The sequence below is a fragment of the Onychostoma macrolepis genome, chromosome 09, assembly GCF_012432095.1.
Source record: "Onychostoma macrolepis isolate SWU-2019 chromosome 09, ASM1243209v1, whole genome shotgun sequence".
Lineage (NCBI taxonomy): Eukaryota > Metazoa > Chordata > Actinopteri > Cypriniformes > Cyprinidae > Onychostoma > Onychostoma macrolepis.
This window is the reverse complement of record NC_081163.1, coordinates 29,341,199-29,361,912: the sequence shown is the minus strand read 5'-3', so window position 1 is coordinate 29,361,912 and position 20,714 is coordinate 29,341,199. Positions and strand designations below refer to the sequence as shown.

Genomic DNA, 20,714 nt, shown 5'->3' with positions numbered 1-20,714 from the left:
ACAAAACACATCATTTTGTGTAAATTTAGTTAAAACTACAGATCAAACTGCTGTGTACAGAGCACCAATTATTATTATTATTATTATTTTTACATTTCTACTGAATAGACAGCCAAGTTTTTTTAAAGTCCAAACATCAGAGGATCACCATTAACTTTCATTATAGAAAAGAGTCTTCTTTTGTGTTCCAGAAAGAGTGATACAGGTTTTGGGAGTAACTCATGACAGCATGCTCATTTCTGGCCGAACTGTCCCTTTAAGACACCACTTCAGCTAGTTTTTTTATGCTGAATATGGATTCCACTCACTCAAGATGTCACATCAGATGGATTTAATTTAATTTAGAGCCACTTTTCTCATAAGTCACTTCTGTAAGCAAGGCATGCCAAGAATATGAATGTAAATGCAAAGATGACTGCTTTTCCTTTCTATGTCTCTAGCCATATCAGTAATGCTTAGTGTACTTTTTTTTTTTTGAAAGGGAGGGGGAAAATTTAAATCACCATACAATCACAATAACTACACTACTGTTCCAAAGTTCGGGGTCAGTAAGACTTTTTAAAGAAATTAATATTTTTAGCAAAATTATACAAAAAAAGTCTATTTCAGATAAATGGCATTCTTTTTAACTTTCTAATCATCAAACAATGCTGGAAAATACATATATATCACAGTTTCCACACAAATAATATTTTTTAATTAGTTTTCAACATTGATAAAATAAGAAATGTTTCTTGAGCCACAAATCATCATATTAGACTGATTTCTGAAGGGTCATGTGACACTGAAGACTGGAGTAATGATGCTGAAAATACAGTTTGCCGTCACAGGAATAAATTACATTTTAAAATATTAAGTTAGAAAACAGTTGTTTTAAATTGTAATAATATTTCTCAATATTTGCTGTATTTGTTATCAAATAAATGTAGCTTTGCTGAGAATTCAAGACGTCTTTCATTCCAAAAATTATACCAACCCCAAATGTTTGATTGGTAGTGTACATTTGTTGGGTGTCTGTTCTGCATACAGTGAGTAAATGAAAAGGTTAATGCTTTAATGTTCCTCTTTTGTTTGTGTCTTTTTGGCCAGTATAGTTCCTTTTTCTTGTCTTCAGTTCCCTTCCTGTTGCCAAGTGGGATAAGAAGTGATCTATTAATAGACTGTTTCTTCACGAAACTGTAAGAGGGAGAACGGCTCAGTGCCAGACATACATGACTAACCCCACTGCGGTACACTGTACACCCACACCTCTCTCAACATCACCGACACACATTCTCTCTCTCTCACACACACACACGGTTACACCAGACACCAGTAAGCAACTCAAGCACGATTCACTGTAACCACACACCACACCAGACTCACACAACAGAAGCTCAAACAATGATGGCTGCTTCTCTTCTGAGAGGACACCACCAGTGTTTCTTCAGAAAGTGAGTGATATAACAGATGGACATCCTGTGAGTGAGGATATCCAGCCTCAGTGCTTTGCTCTCTGGCACATGTCTACAGAGTTTGAACAAGACACACACACACAAATGTTTGTTTTTGTGAAAAGTGGAGACATCCCATAGGCGTAATGGTTTTTATACTGTACAAACTGTATGTGCTATCGCCCTACACCAACCCTACACCTAACCCTACCCCTTACAGGAAACTTTGTGCTATTTCAGATTTTCAATACACTCCATGCTGTGTGATTTATAAGCGTTTTGAAAAGTGGGGACATGGGGTAATGTCCTGAAAAGTCACCTTCTCCTTGTAATACCTATGTCATACCCTTGTCATTATACAAATTTATGTCCTCATTTGTCACAAAAACACGCGCACACACACACACACACACACACCAGGGGCAGAGCTTGCCAGTGCAGTGTGAGAAAGCAGGTTTGCTGCAAACCCCAGAAATTAAATAAACTCTACTGGAAACTAACCTTTTTGGGCATTTTTTGACAGTGCTATTTTAATATTATTTATATACTACTGTAGTATTAATATTTTTTCAGTTTTCATTTTAATTACAGTTTAATTTTTTGAAAATGTTGTGTGTAATTCTTGTGTGTCTTTTTTTTAATTCAATTTGAAAATATTTTTCAGTTTCTTTAAATTTGTTATTCATTTCTATTTATTCATTTATTTATTTCAGTTTTAGCTTCAGTAATGTCAGAACTTCAACTTAAACATTCATTGACTATTTATATAGTTTAAGAAATATTTATATTTCATTTCAGCTTTACTTAAATTAACAAAAAAATGTTTTAGTTGTAGGGCAGTAAGGGCACCATAAACTTCTCCAAAAAACACTGTAGTGGAAATGATATTTAAAACACTTTTTTTAATGGCTGTCTCTTTTGTCTTGCTTATTATCATTTTTACAGTTAGCATTTCATATTTCAATTATATTTTCTTTCTTTTTTTTGCAGAATTTGATGAAATGACAGCTTGATTGAAAATGGGACACAAGAAAATATTCTATTTACAAGTGATATTTACCTTGATTTAATCGATTTGAACACATATACAGTGGGGCAAAAAAGTATTTAGTCAGCCACCAATTGTGCAAGTTCTCCCACTTAAAAAGATGAGAGAGGCCTGTAATTTTCATCATAGGTATACCTCAACTATGAGAGACAAAATGAGAAAAAAAATCCAGAAAATCACATTGTAGGATTTTTAAAGAATTAATTGGTAAATTCCTCGGTAAAATAAGTATTTGGTCACCTACAAACAAGCAAGATTTCTGGCTCTCACAGACCTGTAACTTCTTCTTTAAGAGGCTCCTCTGTCCTCCACTCGTTACCTGTATTAATGCCATCTGTTTGAACTCGTTATCAGTATAAAAGACACCTGTCCACAACCTCAAACAGTCCAACTCCAAACTCCACCATGGCCAAGACCAAAGAGCTGTCAAAGGACACCAGAAACAGAATTGTAGACCTGCACCAGGCTGGGAAGACTGAATCTGCAATAGGTAAGCAGCTTGGTGTGAAGAAATCAACTGTGGGAGCAATTATTAGAAAATGGAAGACATACAAGATCCACGCAAGATCTCACCCCGTGGGGTCAAAATGATCACAAGAACTGTGAGCAAAAATCCCAGAACCACACGGGGGGACCTAGTGAATGACCTGCAGAGAGCTGGGACCAAAGTAACAAAGGCTACCATCAGTAACACACTGCGCCGCCAGGGACTCAAATCCTGCAGTGCCAGACGTGTCCCCCTGCTTAAGCCAGTACATGTCCGGGCCCGTCTGAAGTTTGCTAGAGAGCATTTGGATGATCCAGAAGAGGATTGGAAGAATCAGATGAAACCAAAATAGAACTTTTTGGTAAAAACTCAACTTGTTGTGTTTGGAGGAGAAAGAATGCTGAGTTGCATCCAAAGAACACCATACCTACTGTGAAGCATGGGGGTGGAAACATCATGCTTTGGGGCTGTTTTTCTGCAAAGGGACCAGAACGACTGATCCGTGTAAACGAAAGAATGAATGGGGCCATGTATCGTGAGATTTTGAGTGAAAACCTCCTTCCATCAGCAAGGGCATTGAAGATGAAACGTGGCTGGGTCTTTCAGCATGACAATGATCCCAAACACACCGCCCGGGCAACGAAGGAGTGGCTTTGTAAGAAGCATTTCAAGGTCCTGGAGTGGCCTAGCCAGTCTCCAGATCTCAACCCCATTGAAAATCTTGAAAGTCTGTGTTGCCCAGCGACAGCCCCAAAACATTACTGCTCTAGAGGAGGTCTGCATGGAGGAATGGGCCAAAATACCAGCAACAGTGTGTGAAAACCTTGTGAAGACTTACAGAAAACGTTTGACCTCTGTCATTGCCAACAAAGGGTGTATAACAAAGTATTGAGATGAAATTTTGTTATTGACCAAATACTTATTTTACACCATAATTTGCAAATAAATTCTTTAAAAATCCTACAATGTGATTTTCTGGATTTTTTTTTTTCTTTCTCATTTTGTCTCTCATAGTTGAGGTATACCTATGATGAAAATTACAGGCCTCTCTCATCTTTTTAAGTGGGAGAACTTGCACAATTGGTGGCTGACTAAATACTTTTTTGCCCCACTGTATGTATATGTCATCTAAGGCGTTTTTTTTGTTTTTTGTGTTGAAATTGTTGGTTGTGGTAGAAATGTGGTAGAACTGTTAGACAGTTGTAATTTTAAGTCATTATTTACAAATATTGAAATGGCCTATGTTTATTTCACATTTTGTCTACATCATGGATTTTATTTAAGAACATTTGAGTGAAAAGTTGAAATTTTTGCCAACCCCTGTGATATAAAAGTGCCTGTAGGTAAAGAAACATCCAATTATTTATTCAGCTAAATAAAATTTAAGGTCATGTTTTAAGATTTAATAATAAATATCTGCATTTACTGTATTATTATTTATTAAATGCTGATCGGCCTCTAAGTGAATGGCATTGTGTTGTCTTCCTGACTCTGAAGAGCATCTGGGTTAGTGCTGGAGGAGAAACACTTCACCTCTCTTGCAGGGTGCATTGACCTTGTAAAAAGACGCTTTCAGCAACATGTGTTCTTTCAGTGGGGCTTCAAATGAACTGAGTAACCCCTCCAACCATCTACAAGTCGAATAATTCAAGGCCACGAACACGTTTGCTTCTTCAGCATCTTTTCAAGGCCAGTGAAGGAAAAGTGCTAAAGATGGTAGCTGTTTTCTAACTGGATCAAACTAAGTAGATGATACACCAGCAATAAGCAAGTCTGAGAGCGAAACCGCTGCATGACACAATTACAGCCAATCAGAACAAATGTATATACTAATATAGAGAAGTACCAATATAATTTCACTTTAGTTGACGTTACCCAAGGTGATGCCACAGAAACTCCAACTCTAATTTACTATACATGGAAGAAATAGCTTTTATCACAGAATTGGTTAGGACACCTGATGCCTTTCTGTGATAGCTTGCTTCAAATCTGAACGCTTCTCTGTTATTTCTTTGAGGTGTATTTCAGTGTCTTGGACAATATCTTTCATATTTTAAAATAATTCCACTTTTGCAGTAATCTGCTGATTGTCTTCTAAAAGGAGTCCAACTTTATGTCTGTATTCCAAAGCATTCATGAATTATAAGAGTTTAAGTTTGGCGAGTGCACTTTCATGTATATGTTCAAAAATGGGGGGTGACAGTTAAGGGGTTAAAGGAGTAGCTGCTCACCCAAAAATGAAATGAAATACAAGATGTATTGTTCTTTCTTTCTTCAGCCGAAGAGAAATTAAATTCACATTTGTTGTGAATTATTCCTTTAATAAGTACTGGAAAATGTTCTCCTTTATGTCAATTCATAGAACTGTAAAGAGGGCAGAATTAGCTTGAATTACATTAATGGTCTGTATTGTGCTGTACTGCCCTTCATCACAATGACCTCTAGAGCTTATTTTCTGGAGGCTGAAAGAAAACTCTGCAAATCACTAAATGAGGCAGAAATGGAACAACACAACTTGTGGCATGACAGGATAATTGCAGGCCTCGCTTTCTCCACCGCAGGGACTTTAATGAATATACATTTTAGAGCGAATGCAGAGATGTACAAGTGACCGGAGATGACTGATGTTCTGCTGACCCATATCACATCAACACTCAAGCATGAACACGTGTGTTTTTATGCATTTCACCACTTTAAAAGTGAAGTGTGTAATTTCTGTGCCATTAGAATCAATAAACACAATTGCCAAAATAATAGTGTTTGACTAATATGATCTTTTTGATGGCAGATAAAACGCTGATATAGGCCCATATGACTACACTGAAAAAAATGGTACTCATTTTTTTTTAAGGTAAGAGCTTGCAAACAATTTATTTTAGCTACATTTAAATAAAAAAAGGTTGAAAGTTAGTCAACTAAATTTGTTCAATTAAATGTAGCTAAAATAAATTGATTGCAACCACTTAACTTGTAAATTCAATGAATCATTTTTTTTCAGTGTACCTAGTATCACACTATTTAATATAAAGATAGAAAGCAGCCATAATTTCTGCAACAAATTTAGTAAATATTATTTACTAAAATATAAATAAATAATTAGTCATTAAAAAAAAAAACTTTAGCCTATAAGAAAACATAACTGCAAAATAAGCAGATTTATACTTTAGATAGAAACTTCCTGATTCTGTTATTCTATTATCATATTTTTATTTACTAAATATTTACTCAAATAATTAGCAATGAGTGATTTGTAAAAAAAATTTACTTGATAAAAACTAATCTGTAAAATTAACAGATTTGTACTTTAAATATGAGCTTCTTGATTCTGTAATTTTCAGAAGTAAAAAAAAAAAAAAAAAAAAGATTATTAAAAAACACAAATAAAGTAAACACTAACCATCAGTATACACAATAATCTGGTAAATATGGGAATCATAAGAACACAGTGAATATGACATAAATTTGAAATCAAGGATTCATTTGTGCATCTCCAGTGTCAGCTGAACTTTCCTGGGTCCTTCACAAGGATGGACCGCCACACAAGTTTTGACAGTAGCCTAGTATTTATCAGATAGTCAAAGACTTGTTTGCTGAATGCCAACAGTATATGAAAAAAAACAGCATCATAGCAATTGCTTTTCAATTATTAGCCAGAATTGTAAAACAAAGACAGTAATCTAATGAAGATTGGAAGAATGGAAGCTGCTGTATGTCCGCTCTCGGGTGCTGGGTTCATAGTACTATCAAAATAAAACTCCTGCTTACGAGACTTAGAAACACCAACACAAGGGCCGACAAAATAGCCATTTAGCCGACCGCTAAAAATAATGACAAAAAGTCACAACATCAGTTGAGTCAATGTTTTGCTGCATCAAGCTGGTCATGATGATCAAACAAATAGAACAGTGTTTTGATATCATCCAAAAACCCCACAGTGTTTATACTTTTGGAGGAATACAAATTGTTTACTTAATGGCAAACAAGTATTTTAACACATCATCTTTATTTTGTTTGAACAGTCAGTCTGTGCCAGACATAACAATACTGATTATGTTTAATAACGTGCAAAGTCATGTAAACGCATTCAACCATGTTTTTATTGGTGAAGATTCACATTGGAAGATGAACTTTATTATGTTCAAAACAACATTGTGGTGGCAAAACAAAGTCACTATTTTTCCGATTATTGGTTCCGCTAGTGCCACAGAAATCATAAACTTTAAAAAGAAAAAAAAAAGTGACATGTTTAATGATTTTAAAAAAAATGACATGAATACTTGATTATTGTTTGTTGGTTTCTCAGAAATAAGCTAGAACTGAGATGCTACGCTAAGATGTAGGATCCCTAGAGCTATGTTCGCCAGGAATGTCTACTGTCATTAAAACAACTGCTCTTAAAATAATCATCACTCTTTACGTCTGGAGTAAGTAGTTTTTCAATCCACAATTACAGTGGCAGACAAAGTGTGACTGAGTGTTAGTTTATATGAAAAGTGTCAGCAGAGTAAATGTGCATTTATAAAACAGATAGTTCTGATTTTATTCTGATTGGATGAGTGTTCAAACTCACTGTTAAATGCAGATAAACACTTTTGTGAGCACATATTCTGAAAAATGAGTTTACTAAGCTTACAGTTACCAAGCAACACTGTAAACAGACAACAGTTAGACTAATGAACTGCACTACTTGGCGGAAGAACAGTTAATTCTGATTATTAATAAATGTAAGTATTTGTTGAACATTTAGAGTCTGTTGCTGTCATTTTATAGTGTCAATAAGCCACTTCTAGGCCGTGTGTTACAGTGTAAGCTCTATTAACGTCTGAATTGAAACCTTGTTTTTAAATCACATCAAGTACTGGCTTTAAAAGAATCTAGGTTCAGTCTATTTTCTGGTCATGAATGTGGCTTTGGCTGCTGTGGGGAGATTCATCATTTCTCTAGACAGAACATAAGACCTGCGGGGCTTTTGTGGCAAAGCTGCCACATGCACAACTGTGCCAGGAAGTTGAGCTTGGATGGGCACATGGCTTTTCACTGTTCACCCTCGGGCATTTTCGAATGGCCAGTGCATCAAATCCTAACAAAAAAACTGAAGATGCTCCCATTATCAAGCTACTGAGAAAACAAATATCCTGTGGTCTAAGCCGAAAAGACATTTGCTTTACAGCAATCTAAAAATCTGATCATTTCATGCTGTGATCGTTTGTGTGGTATATGATCAGAAAACTAAGTATGGATAAATGTCTGCTCTTGCTTCGCCATCTGAAGTCAGCTTCAAGGCCTGGATTTATATAACATGAGATCTAGTGATTACAGTGACCACAGTGCTAAATCTGTCCAAAAACCACCATAACATTAGTTCAAACAACAAAAGCCATCTTCTAAAACCTTTTAAAAATAAAGGTGCTTAAAAGGTTCGTCACAGCGATGCCACATAGAAGAATCATTCAGTCAAATGTTCTTTAAAGAACCATCTCTTCCTTACCTTTTTATAATATGAAGAACCTTCTTTCACCACAAAGAACCTTTTGTGAAACAGAAAGGTTCTTCAGATGTTAAAGGTTCTTTATGAAACCATTTAGACAAAAAGGTTCTTCTATGGCATCGTGAAGCACCTTTATTGAAAAGACTATTAAATCAAATATTATGTAGCTAGAAAAAATGACAAAAGACTGAAAATTCTTAGTTTTCTAATTTTCAATTTTAGTAATTTAATTAAATGTATTTGTGGCATATATATATATATATATATACATATAGATTTCTATTTAAAGACTGCAGCATTTTATTTTGTTCTGAATTTCTTTTTAGAGTTAAAATATTCAGATTTTAACACTAAAGATGTACCAATTTCAGATGAAGAAATTAAAAACTTTTAGAACTTTAAATAGTATAATTCAAAACAAACTGTACATTCAGTCTGTTATACCAGTTTTTTATGTTCCCTTGTTTTTCACATTGACATGCAGTCATTATAAATTGTATGGTACAAGAGATGCTTGAAGATTCTTCCAAATTTCTCCTTTTGTATTTCACAGAAAAATTATTGCTTTGGAATGTCATGAGGGTAAATAAATAATGAATGAATATTCTTTTTTGGTGAACTATCCCTATTAGTAAGTGACAAAAGCAGCACATTTCAGTACAAAACAAGACAAATCTGACATTTATCTTTCCAGAAAATGTGTGAAAAAATAATAAAACTCATCAAAAAATACCCAGGGGCCATAATGATTAAGAAACAGAAGAATCCTCACTATTTAAGACCTCCATGACTCTTCAATAAGTGTGAACAGCACACCGAGTTATCTCCATTCTGCAAAGTTAAAAATACCACTTTCACAGAAACTTTGCAGCACAGCTTAAACTGGTCCAGCAATTACACCTTGTCAGTTGTTGGCACATAATTTTCTCATCTCTAACGACACGGAGTCATTGTGTACAGAGGAGGCAGAGCGCAAGGTAACAATTACACTGGTCAGGACGGTCAGGCGCGGGGAGGGGAAGCGGCTGACAGACAGTGAAACGCTGCTATACAGTCAGCAGGAGAGGGGGAGGAGGGGACCATCATTAAAACCCATTTTCAAAGCTGTCCAGACCCCCCACACCCTCCCAGGCTTCTTTAGAGACAGCTAATGATCGTGAATGCCGCCCCGTTTCCTCCGAACGAACGGTTTTGGAGTCTCTGCGGACCAACGTGAGTTTGGCCTACACTGTAAAAAATGACCATGATTTTAACGGTAAAAAACTGTGAAAATGCTACAGTAAAAACCTGTTAAATGGTTAATGGTAAGTTCCTGTAAAATTTACAGGGAAAAACCGTAACGTGACGTTCCCCGAATTCCCTGCGTTGCATTTCAAATTTTGTTTAAATTTGATGTTTTTTCTTTGAAATAACTATGTTTCCTAGTTTTTTCTTATCAGATATGTTTATTAGGGTTGTATGTTACATCTAATGTTGTTAAATTAATGTTTATTGCATATTTCAGTTTAATGAGTCTCACTATGATGGTGTTTAGTGCTTGTGTGAATGACACTGTGTACCTTCTATATATGTTATTATTTAAAAGCTGCTTGTGATGGGCTTTGGTTCATCATGTGACTCTCATCACCACCTGCTTTTGGTAGTTATCAGTGTATTTCAAAGGTGCAAAACAGATTTCAGTACTTCAATAGGTTGGTATATTAACAATATATCAGTTAATGAAATTATGGTATTTAACTGTAAACTTAAGTTAAAACCGTAAAACCTAAAATGTTTTTACGGTAGAATTCCGGCAACCACAGCTGCCGTTTTTTACCGTAAATTGTACGGAATTTTTTTTACAGTGTACAAGTAGCCCCATTATGAGTGTCTATTGAAAGAATGAATGCTGGGTATGATGGGCCTAGTGAGTGGGTCATTGAGAAAACAAACCAGTCAATCAGTCACTGTTAATCAAGGTCATCTGAGATGGGGAATATACAAAACAAGAGCCAATTACGACGAGAATATGAATTAGGGTGTAATGAGCTGAAGAATATTGCCTGTCTTTAGTCTTCTCCATGGGTTATTGATTCATAATTCTTCACTCACAGGCGTCCTGTGGAAACGGGAATGATACATATGTATGGAATGTCAATGCCAAACAAGCGCTTTTGTCCAATGTACAATGGTGTTCAGCGTCACAGGGTTTCAGAGGGTTTGTGGTCCAAGCTGGAGTTCAACCGCTACATTATATTGGTCATGTTCATGCTGCAGATGAATATGTAATTTCTCTACTGAAATACTGGAAGATACTGAAATGCACAGTTTGGTTATTTATGGGAGACATAACTACACTTTACAAGCAACTTTACAATTTCTTTCAATTGAAACTTGTATGCTTGTATATGTATATATTTATAAAGTATTTATCATCAAGTACTTTATATGTCCTTTACTATGTTAGTCAATACATGAAAAGCCCGACAAAAGATTATTAAAACATAATGATTTAAAATTTACTTTAAAACTTGAATTTGACATGATTGCAGTGATAACTTGACTAATGATTTTGATAATCATTTAAACTGTTGATAATTAATTTGATCAATTTATTAATGGGTCAAAACTATGCTATGAAAGCTATGAAAACAAATGTATGTAGGCTATGCAATTTATGCAATTTTAGTCATTTAATTGTAATGTTTTTATTTTTTTGTTCTGAATGTTTTAGAGGTAAAATTAGCTGTAAACATTTTGATTATAATAAATATAATAAATAAATTGTGTAAATTTGTACATTTGTAATAAACATTTTTAATAAAGAAGTTGCAATTTAGCACATTTATAATATAGCTATTTTAAATGCAATATCACCATTATGAAATGATAACTTGATTTAAATGTGTGTGTGTGTGGAGGGGGTCATAGAATTTGTCCTTACTGTTAATTTTGTACAAAGATTATACTGAAATTGTACAAATGTACCAGTCCCAGGCTTTTTTTAGTACCAGTGATACTGACTGAATTCAGTAGCCAGTCATACACTGTAAAAAAAAAAAAGGTAAGCCAACTTAAAATTTTAAGGCAACCAGCTTCAGCAGATTTTTGAGTTTTCTCAACTTGTCGTTTTAAGTTTATACAACAAAAATTTGAGAATCTCCCACAAAAATTCGCTCAAATTTTTTTTTTTTTACAGTGTAGATGACTATTTTCAAACACTAATAATGTGTTTCTCTGTTCTTCGTATTATTATTAGAATTAGCATTAATAATTCACTTTAATTCATCTATTATTTTTTAAGATTTTTAAATAATTTAATACAATAGTTAAAGGGAAGTAAATAAACTAAGCAAAGAAAATCGAACTGGTTTAACTAAAACAATGTTTTTACATTTATGAGGATATACGTGTCATTGTATTTTGAGGGGAAAAAATGTGCCATGGACATGTAATGTATAGAAAAGTGTGCCTTTATATACAAAAGAGTTTTAAATCTATATGAATAGATGAGTCATTTGCACATTTTGGCAAGTCTGTCTGTCTTCACTGTAGCTGAACCGAGTGCTGCCAGATCTCACGACAAACATGAGCAACCGGATTTGACAATCAAGCCCAAAATAAGCCACTTGACTCATCACAATTAGCCGGAATAGCCAATTGTACTCAGAAAAGTAAGCTAAAAAATGTGACCCACATATAGCTATATTTACAAGCAACTTTACAGAAAATTAATTTATGGTATTCACTCCCACAAAATGTGTGGTTATTGCTATTACAGCTCAACAACTGAATATGTTGTACACAATTTCAGATGCTCAACTTTTACTATTTTGCTCACTTGAACCACACAGCATCCACAAACAACAATCCAGCCAACCAAAGGTCAGCAAAACATTTTATGGGACATTTTATGCATGTTACTACAAATATACTATATATATATATATATATATATATATATATTATTTTTAAATAAAACAGAACAAAAAGTTAACGTTTCATCCATTCAGCTGATTAGACATGCTTACTGATTATTAAAATTTAATCAAACAATTAAAATGGAATTCGGAAATATTTAAATGGAAAACATGGAATTTGGCAAAAATACGAATTTTATGGGGCCCCTTAAAATTTGTGTATTTAAAAAGTTTACTTAAAAATTGTTGTTAAATTGTACAACTTAAAAACTTTAATTATTTCAATTAACTAGACACGCTTTTTAATTACTAGTTTATCCATTATGAAAAATAAGGAATCCAGAAATTAACAGATTTAATGGGGGTTCAATAATGTTGATCAAACAAGCTTTTCATAACCATTTCCCACCTTCTCTCTGGCACTTAGTATTAAACACTGTTTTGACATTAATTATTTATGCATAAAGTGCCAAATCTTCATTACCAATAGCAAGGACACAGGTACGGGTCAGCATTTAAGAGAAAGCGTGCGAGGGATTGACCATGGGGTGGGTTTATGCTACACGCCTGTGGCAAATCCCATTCTGCAGCTCCACAATTGAATCAGCAGTGCCTCTCATTCATGCATTAGTGCACAAGACACAGGATACAGAACTCAGCAGACTCTCTTAACTCAATAAGAGAACTTGTCAGATTTTCGTTGCTGATGCTATCATGGATTTCCCCTCGTCTATCTATGCACCTGGATCTTAGCTTCCACATGTTCAATCTCTCCTGGTCAAGCAAGAGCCCTAACATTGCCAGATCTGATTCTTCAGCTGAAAAATAGATTTAGGTTTATAGAGGAAGCCTTTATTTATATGTTAGAGTGTTCAGTGTAACTTGAAAAATGTTTTAAATATTCATTTATGTATTTGTTTGAAAACAATTTGTTTTGCATTGCATTCATGGAGAACTTCTTTATATTTTATCATTTGCATTTTAATTAAAATATTATTTATTTAAGCAAAACTCTGTAGCGTGTATTGATAAAGACATTCTGTCTTATAAACAAACAATGGGAACAATGAGTAATCTTTACGTAGAAATGAACCAGTCCAACCAGTTCAACAACCAAATCAATTTCAACCGATAACTCAAGAGTTTTATGATAAACAGCAATTAAATAATAAATCATCAAAGTACAAAAATGATTTGTTCATTTATCAGGCACTCACACTGACCAAGATTAAATCACTGTGTGATGAAGTTATGATGGATATGAAGGTCATTGTCTGCCTACGCATCACTTGAACTCTAAACACAATTTCTGCTCTATTCTTCTAACTGCGCTATTAAATTCATCTAATTATCATCAATTACATCAGCCCAGATAAGACAGGCGCCCTTGGAGATACAGTGATGCAGTCTAATAATTTTGAAAAACAGGAGAATCCAGATGATTTCACAGGAATGCTGTGAAAGGAACAAGTAAAATCCCCAAATCTGGAGAGAGCAGATCTGTTCACTTTAAAAAAGCACTGGAAATAAATGTAATCATCAACATATATTACAGGAAGCGGACTGGGAAATTTACAGATCGGTCACAGCAACAGTTATTTATCTCTAAATGCAGGGGTCTTGAGTATGACAATATTAACGTAATTATGCTGTTTTGTACATAAATACACTTCCGGCCAAAAATTTGGAATAATTAAATGTTTAGTTTTTTTTTAACCGGTATTTTTATTACTATAATAATATTTCACAATATTTATCTTTTGACTGTATTCTGAACTGTCATCAGTTTGAAACCTCCTATATTTAACTACCAAACCAATAAAACAAATCCAGTTAAGTCAAATCTACATAATTTCCTGCAAGATCCCATTATTATCGCATCACATTATTATGTATGTTTCATGTTGTCTATTAACTTTATAACTCATAAGAAGCTTCATCGGGCCAGGCAGCTGTGGTCTCCTGGTGTTGGTGTGTGTATGTATATATGAGAACAGAGTATGAGAGTATTACCTCTCTGTTGATGTCTGTGGGGGGCGAGAGGATCAGATGCTCTGCTACACTTGAGCTCTCCCACTAAATTACAAGGCATCAGCCAACAGAGCTTCAGTCAGATCTGCACAAGAAACACAGAGCCCAGCTGTGCTCATCATATCACTGCATTCCTGCTTGCTGAACTGCACTGTGTATTCTTCACAGCTCTAACATGTTTAAAACTGTTACATTTATTTATATTTAGCTGCATATTATACTGTGTCAAATTAATATCATAAATAGCCTATTGCTTTGTGAAACTGCTTGTATATATGTATATATGTATATATATATATTAGTGCTGTCAAACGATTAATCGCGATTAATCGCATCCAAAATAAAAGTTTTTGTTTGCATAGTATATGTGTGTGTACTGTGTATATTTATTATGTATATATATTTTTGATCATGATAACGTCACATAATAATAACTAACAATAATTATAACCATAATAACATATCATATCACTTCATTCCTGTTTGCTAAACTGCACTGTGTATTGTTCACAGTTCTAAGTTTAAAACCGTATATTTCCAAAAATAATGTCTATTATACATAATAAATTTCATATTATACACAAATTATATAAATAATCTCATCCTGTGTCAAATCAGCATTATAGCCTAAATATTGCTTTGTGAAACAGATTATATAAATTAGATACTTTTTTAAAGGGCAATATAAATATTAGGCCTACTTCGTAAAATTTATTTTTCATTATATAATTTAATTGAAATATAGCTATAATATGAACCATTTTGAGTGCTAATTATCAATTAAAATCAACACAAAATATTGTTTTTATAATATACATAATGTAACATCATGCTTAAAACTGTTTATTTGCAACAATACTGTAAAATAATTTTATGCATATCATACATACTATATTATATATTATTCACAAATTATAGAAATAATGTCAGCCAGCTAGGCTAGATTTTTTCCGCTTTTTCTTAATGGCCAATATACAGGTGCATCTCAATAAATTAGAATGTCGTGGAAAAGTTCATTTATTTCAGTAATTCAACTCAAATTGTGAAACTCGTGTATTAAATAAATTCAGTGCACACAGACTGAAGTAGTTTAAGTCTTTGGTTCTTTTAATTGTGATGATTTTGGCTATATATATACACACACACACACACACACACACACATCATGTGATGTACTTCAATTAATGATTAATATAATGTTCATAAATAAATAATTAACAATTGTTTTCATTGCTAATTATAAATTAATTTTAGGATATTATATAGGATTTTGATATTATTTTTCATGTTGTACAATTTCTCAAATCAGGAGGAATACTGTGAATTTGTAAAACTGAATTCACACATAGGCAGACTGTTCCATAAAAAAACTTGCTGGAGCAATAGGAGGAATGATGTTGCTACGGAAACTAAGCCCACAAATGACCAAGACACAGAACAGCACAGATTTTTTCTTCCTTTTGTTTTTACTTTTGAAAGAAGCCACATGTTTATTTTAATATCATGCCCTGATGTGTTACACAAAGCCAAAGCTGCCACACATAGCACTCCCTGCTCCCTCAATTAGCTTAATGAAGATAGAGTGGGTATTTACTATGGGTCGGAAAAATGTCAGTCCAACAGTAGAGGATCCACAGCATATGGAGTGATCTGTGACAGAGTACAAGCAGGACACACGGGACAGTCTGCAAAGAGCCCATGTTAAGCAAACAATGATTTGGGACAGCACTGAGAGTCCACACGCTCCATTACGCCTGATCACATCACAGCCCACTGACTAACACGACAACACAGCACCTACCATCCCCAGCTAACTAGTGCTCACCCTCAGCTCCTGTACCGCACCGAGACGTATGAGAACACAGATGGCCTGAACATTAGCTGCTCTCCACAGAGTTACCAGGGCAAAGGGAGGCACATGAGCAGTCTAATATAAACACACATGCACTGGAGAATAACTCTTGAAAAACAAATGCACTTCCTCAGCGCTCTGATTATTCTAGTCTGCTGAGAAAGCTGTGAGACAAATACTCACTCCACAAAAACTCCATGCAGGCATCTAAAACGGGGTTATTTCTAGTGTTTGACCGATATGTGTTTTGTAACAGGTGATGAAACAAATAAAAAATTCTGAAAATTCAGCTTTAAATTACAGGAATAAATTGTATTTGAAAATATATTTGAATATAAAACAGTTATTTTGAATTGTAATATATATTCACAATATTCAAATTTTTACTGTATTTTTAATCAAAGAAACGGAGCCTTGGTGTCCAGAGACTTTCAAAAACATTAAAATTATAATTTGACCAAACTTTTGACCACTACTATTGCACATTATACATAATATAATATAATATAATATAATATAATATAATATAATATAATATAATATAATATAATATAATATAATATAATATAATATGTAATAACATAATAATATATATAGTTTACTACCAGTTAAAAGTTTGGAATAATTACAGTTTTAAAATATACACTGTCATTTTTAATTTTTTTTTAAATGATTTTTTGAAAGTAAGTTGAAAGAAGTCCTTTAAGCCCGCCAAGGCTACATTTGTTTGACATAAAAAAAAAAAAAAACAGTAAAACCGTCAATATTGTAAATTTTATTCAAATCTATTTTTTTATTGTAATATATTTTTAAAATGTAATTCATTCCTGTGACTCCGAAGCTGAATTTTTAGCAGCCATTACTACAGTCTGTTAAAGTTAAAAACAGTTGTGCTGCTTAATATTTTTGGTGGAATCTACAATATTTTTTTTCAGAATTCTTTGATGCATAAAACTAATTGAAATTGTAACATTGTAAATGTCTTTACTGTTTTGATCAATTTAATACATTTTTTGCAAACATTTAGATCGCTTTTAACACACCTAACTCTCGTAAAAAAAAAAGAAAAAAAAAGAAAAGAAAACTTGTTCAGCAAAGATCTCAAACAAGTCAATGCATGTCACAATTCCTATACTACTTTTATTTTAAAAATTCCTAGAGAGTGAACATGTGTTGTTGCATTCATCAATAACTCTACATTGACTGATGAGAGGAGAAGTGATGTTTCTGAATGATTCTTGTGGAAGAAGGCTTTATTTACACATGTGGTGTGGTTTAATCTGACAGCTCATTAGCATTACAAAAGATCAGCCCCTTCCACATCCAGAACAGCCAGTCTCTAAATATAGCCTCTTAAATAATGTAGGGGGTGCAGAGCAGCACTCAATAATTAAATGGATTTGTTCTGGTCAGAAAAGAGGAACTTTTTATTGTGTCACGGCTAAAGTGGGGCAAGACGGCTGAGGTGTCGTCTTGCCAAGCAGGAGAGCAAAATCAAGAGGCTTCAATTACCATTCATTAAATTACCCATCAAAGACCATGTTAGCATTTAATGGGTTTATGAGGGCTTACAAGTATGTAAATATGTGATAATCAGTCTTCATTCACAAAAGAAAATTCATACCTTTAAATAAATTAAGAACAATGTGTTTAAAAATATATATATATATATATATATATATATATATATATATATATATATATATATATATATACGTGAAAAGGAGCAAATCATTTTACACTAAATTCAACAAAAGCAAGAACAGGCAAAAGAGTGTTATTATCCAAAGAAGATGATGCATTCAACCAGAGGTCAGCAGACTGATATTTTCTTTAAAAATATATTTCTCAATGTCACACATTTATGATTTAAGGTAAAAATGTAATGTAAATGTAACCAAGAAAATCACATGCAAAATTTTTAATTATTATATTTTAATATAATTATATTAATATGATTATAGGCCTGTTATATTGTTTATTGTTTATGCCATTAAATTCATGAGTGACTAACGAAACCAAAAAAATCTATTGGGGCATTATGAAAACAAAATGACTCAATTTAAAAGAAAAGAAAAGAAAAGAAAAGAAAAGAAAAGAAAAGAAAAGAAAAGAAAAGAAAAGAAACTGAAAGGGAAAGAAAAGAAAAGAAAAGAAAAGAAAAGAAAAGAAAAGTCCATATTCTTGAGAAAGAGCTCTTTCAACAAGTGGTCGTGACTGAATATCAACAGGTTGAAGGCTGTGTAAAGTAGAGCACTGCTGACTGAGCTGCATTTACTGCATGCTCACTATATGAGAGATGAATTATGGCACAAGCCATGCAACATTCCTGTTCAATCTGCAGTCATTCCAGATGTTTGAAGCTGGAAAAGCTCAGTGTTTTCTGAGCTCATGGATGTCTCCCATGTGTGCAGAGCTGATACAGTAGCACCCTCCGCTGCTTACCGGCCTGGACACGAACATCAAAACACACACACAGCATGCAGGCTTCAGATATGAAACAACGTGTCTTACCTTGCTTCGTATTTGCCCGGAGGTTGACACTTTCCTGATGAGTTTCTGCGGCCCTTCCTGCTCTCCCTCGCTGTCGGATGACTCGTCCACCACCGGCCCGGAGCCCCCGACAGCCCCCAAGGCGGGAAGCCCTGGGGCGGACGCCGCTGGTTTCTCCGGCTCCTGCGGGGAAAAGGCACAGCACTCGGGGTTAAGAAGGCGCTCAGCCGCTCCCTTCCTCTCCGCCGGGATGCGGGAGCTGGACAGCGGCTGGAAAGCGGTTCTCTTGGCCGTCATGCTTTTGCGTTTTCCTGCGCAACCGCGCGCCTCCAGACATAAGCTCAGTGCGCTATTGTCAATGAGCTGCTGTGAAACTTTCCTCGCCGGCTAGTGTGCATGTTCGTGTCTGAACACGGCTGCTGGCTGGTTCTCCTGAGCGCTTCTCTGGCTGCAGGAGGGCAGGAGGGCTGAGGAAATCTCTGTAGCAAACCCTAGCGGCGGACGGGAATCTCACTAACTATGGCGAGGATACAGCAACAGATGTTTCTCCTGTAACATTATAGCCGACTACAAAACCACAACCGGGCTGAGCCTCAGAACCTAGCAAGAGCTGCCAGATCGACTGCATTTTGGGCATTGTTGACGCGTCCCGAAAAAAAGTGCTGTCGTGGGACAGATTCTACCACAATGACATAAAACTGCTAGATTGAGGTGGGTTGGGTACCCCTTGTACAAAAAAATATGTGACCCTGGACCACAAAACCAGTCATAGCCAACATTACATCGTGTGGGTCAAAATGATCGATTTTTCTTAAATGCCAAAAATCATTATTCATAAATCATAAATCATTATGTTCCATGAAGATATTTTGTAAATTCCCTACCGTAAATATATCAAATCTTATTTTTTGATTATAGCATGGCTAAGAACTTCATTTGGACAAATTTAAAGGCGATTTTCTCAAAATGTTTGTTTTATTTTTATTTTTTACAGATTCCAGTTGTATCTCTCAGCCAAATGTTGTACTATCCCAACAAACCATACATCAATGGAAAGCTTATTTATTCAGCTTTCAGATAAATCTCAATTTAAAAAACTGACCCTTATGACTGGTTTTGTGGTCCAGGGTCATACAATTAGTAGCTATGTCGGGTTTCTTGGCCCCACGGTGAAATTCGCGGTAAGAAATTATATATATATATATATATATATATATATATATATATATATATATATATGCAGTATCTACAAAATAAAAGTTAAATTAGGCCTAATCTAAATACAGAAATCCCGTTCGCGTGAGACGGTAACCATAGTAACAGGACGTGTCTTGACAGTACACCCACATCACAAATCATAATTACTGTCAGTATTTCTCTCTTTATTACACATTTACACGTCGCTAGTATATTGAGAAAAAGTTTTGTCTAAAACCAGACTGTTGAGGTTCAACTGGAGCCAAAATATATATATATTTTTGGTTATGTTGCTTGCGTGAGATCCTCTTCAGCGATTCAGTTTCAAGCTGATAGTTTCACTGAAAATGCTCTTTCTTTCACAATAGCACACATACAAGCCATGTAACAGCCTAATTGCGTAGCTAACAGAGTTTTAATAATCTGTTTAATTGATGGTTTGTGAATTCAAACAGTTGACCTAAACACACATCCTATTGATTTTATAGATCATCTGTCCAAATATTCTCTAAATTCACATGTCGCAAAAGAGCCTTCCTGATTTTATTTAAAACTATTCCAGGTCGAAATGCGGATCTAAACAGCACCGAACACATTTCCAAATTTAATTTAGGCTACTTCCATTACACCATCTATAAGAAAATGGGTCATTGCGGTCCTCACATTTCCTCTCATCCAGTTGTAACTTCAAATAGCTAAGAAAAGCTAATAGCGAGTGCCACCGAGAATAACTGTGGCTTAATTATGTTTCCTGCTGAACTGGTCAATCGTGTATTTAAAACAAAT

The 20,714-nt window shown here is 34.5% G+C and overlaps 1 protein-coding gene across 5 annotated transcripts in view; it reads right to left on the bottom strand.

Annotated features, from left to right (window-relative positions):
* dgkh (diacylglycerol kinase, eta) overlaps positions 1-20,714 on the bottom strand; it is an 81,730-nt gene that overhangs the window by 60,452 nt on the left and 564 nt on the right. For 3 of the 5 annotated variants that reach the window (XM_058786966.1, XM_058786968.1, XM_058786971.1), the window contains exon 2: positions 18,753-18,914. In XM_058786966.1, coding sequence (XP_058642949.1) covers positions 18,753-18,914 — 162 coding nt within the window. Of the gene's footprint in view, positions 1-18,752; positions 19,815-20,714 lie in introns of those variants that run through there. The other 2 variants (XM_058786965.1, XM_058786967.1) reach the window with 1 other exon arrangement.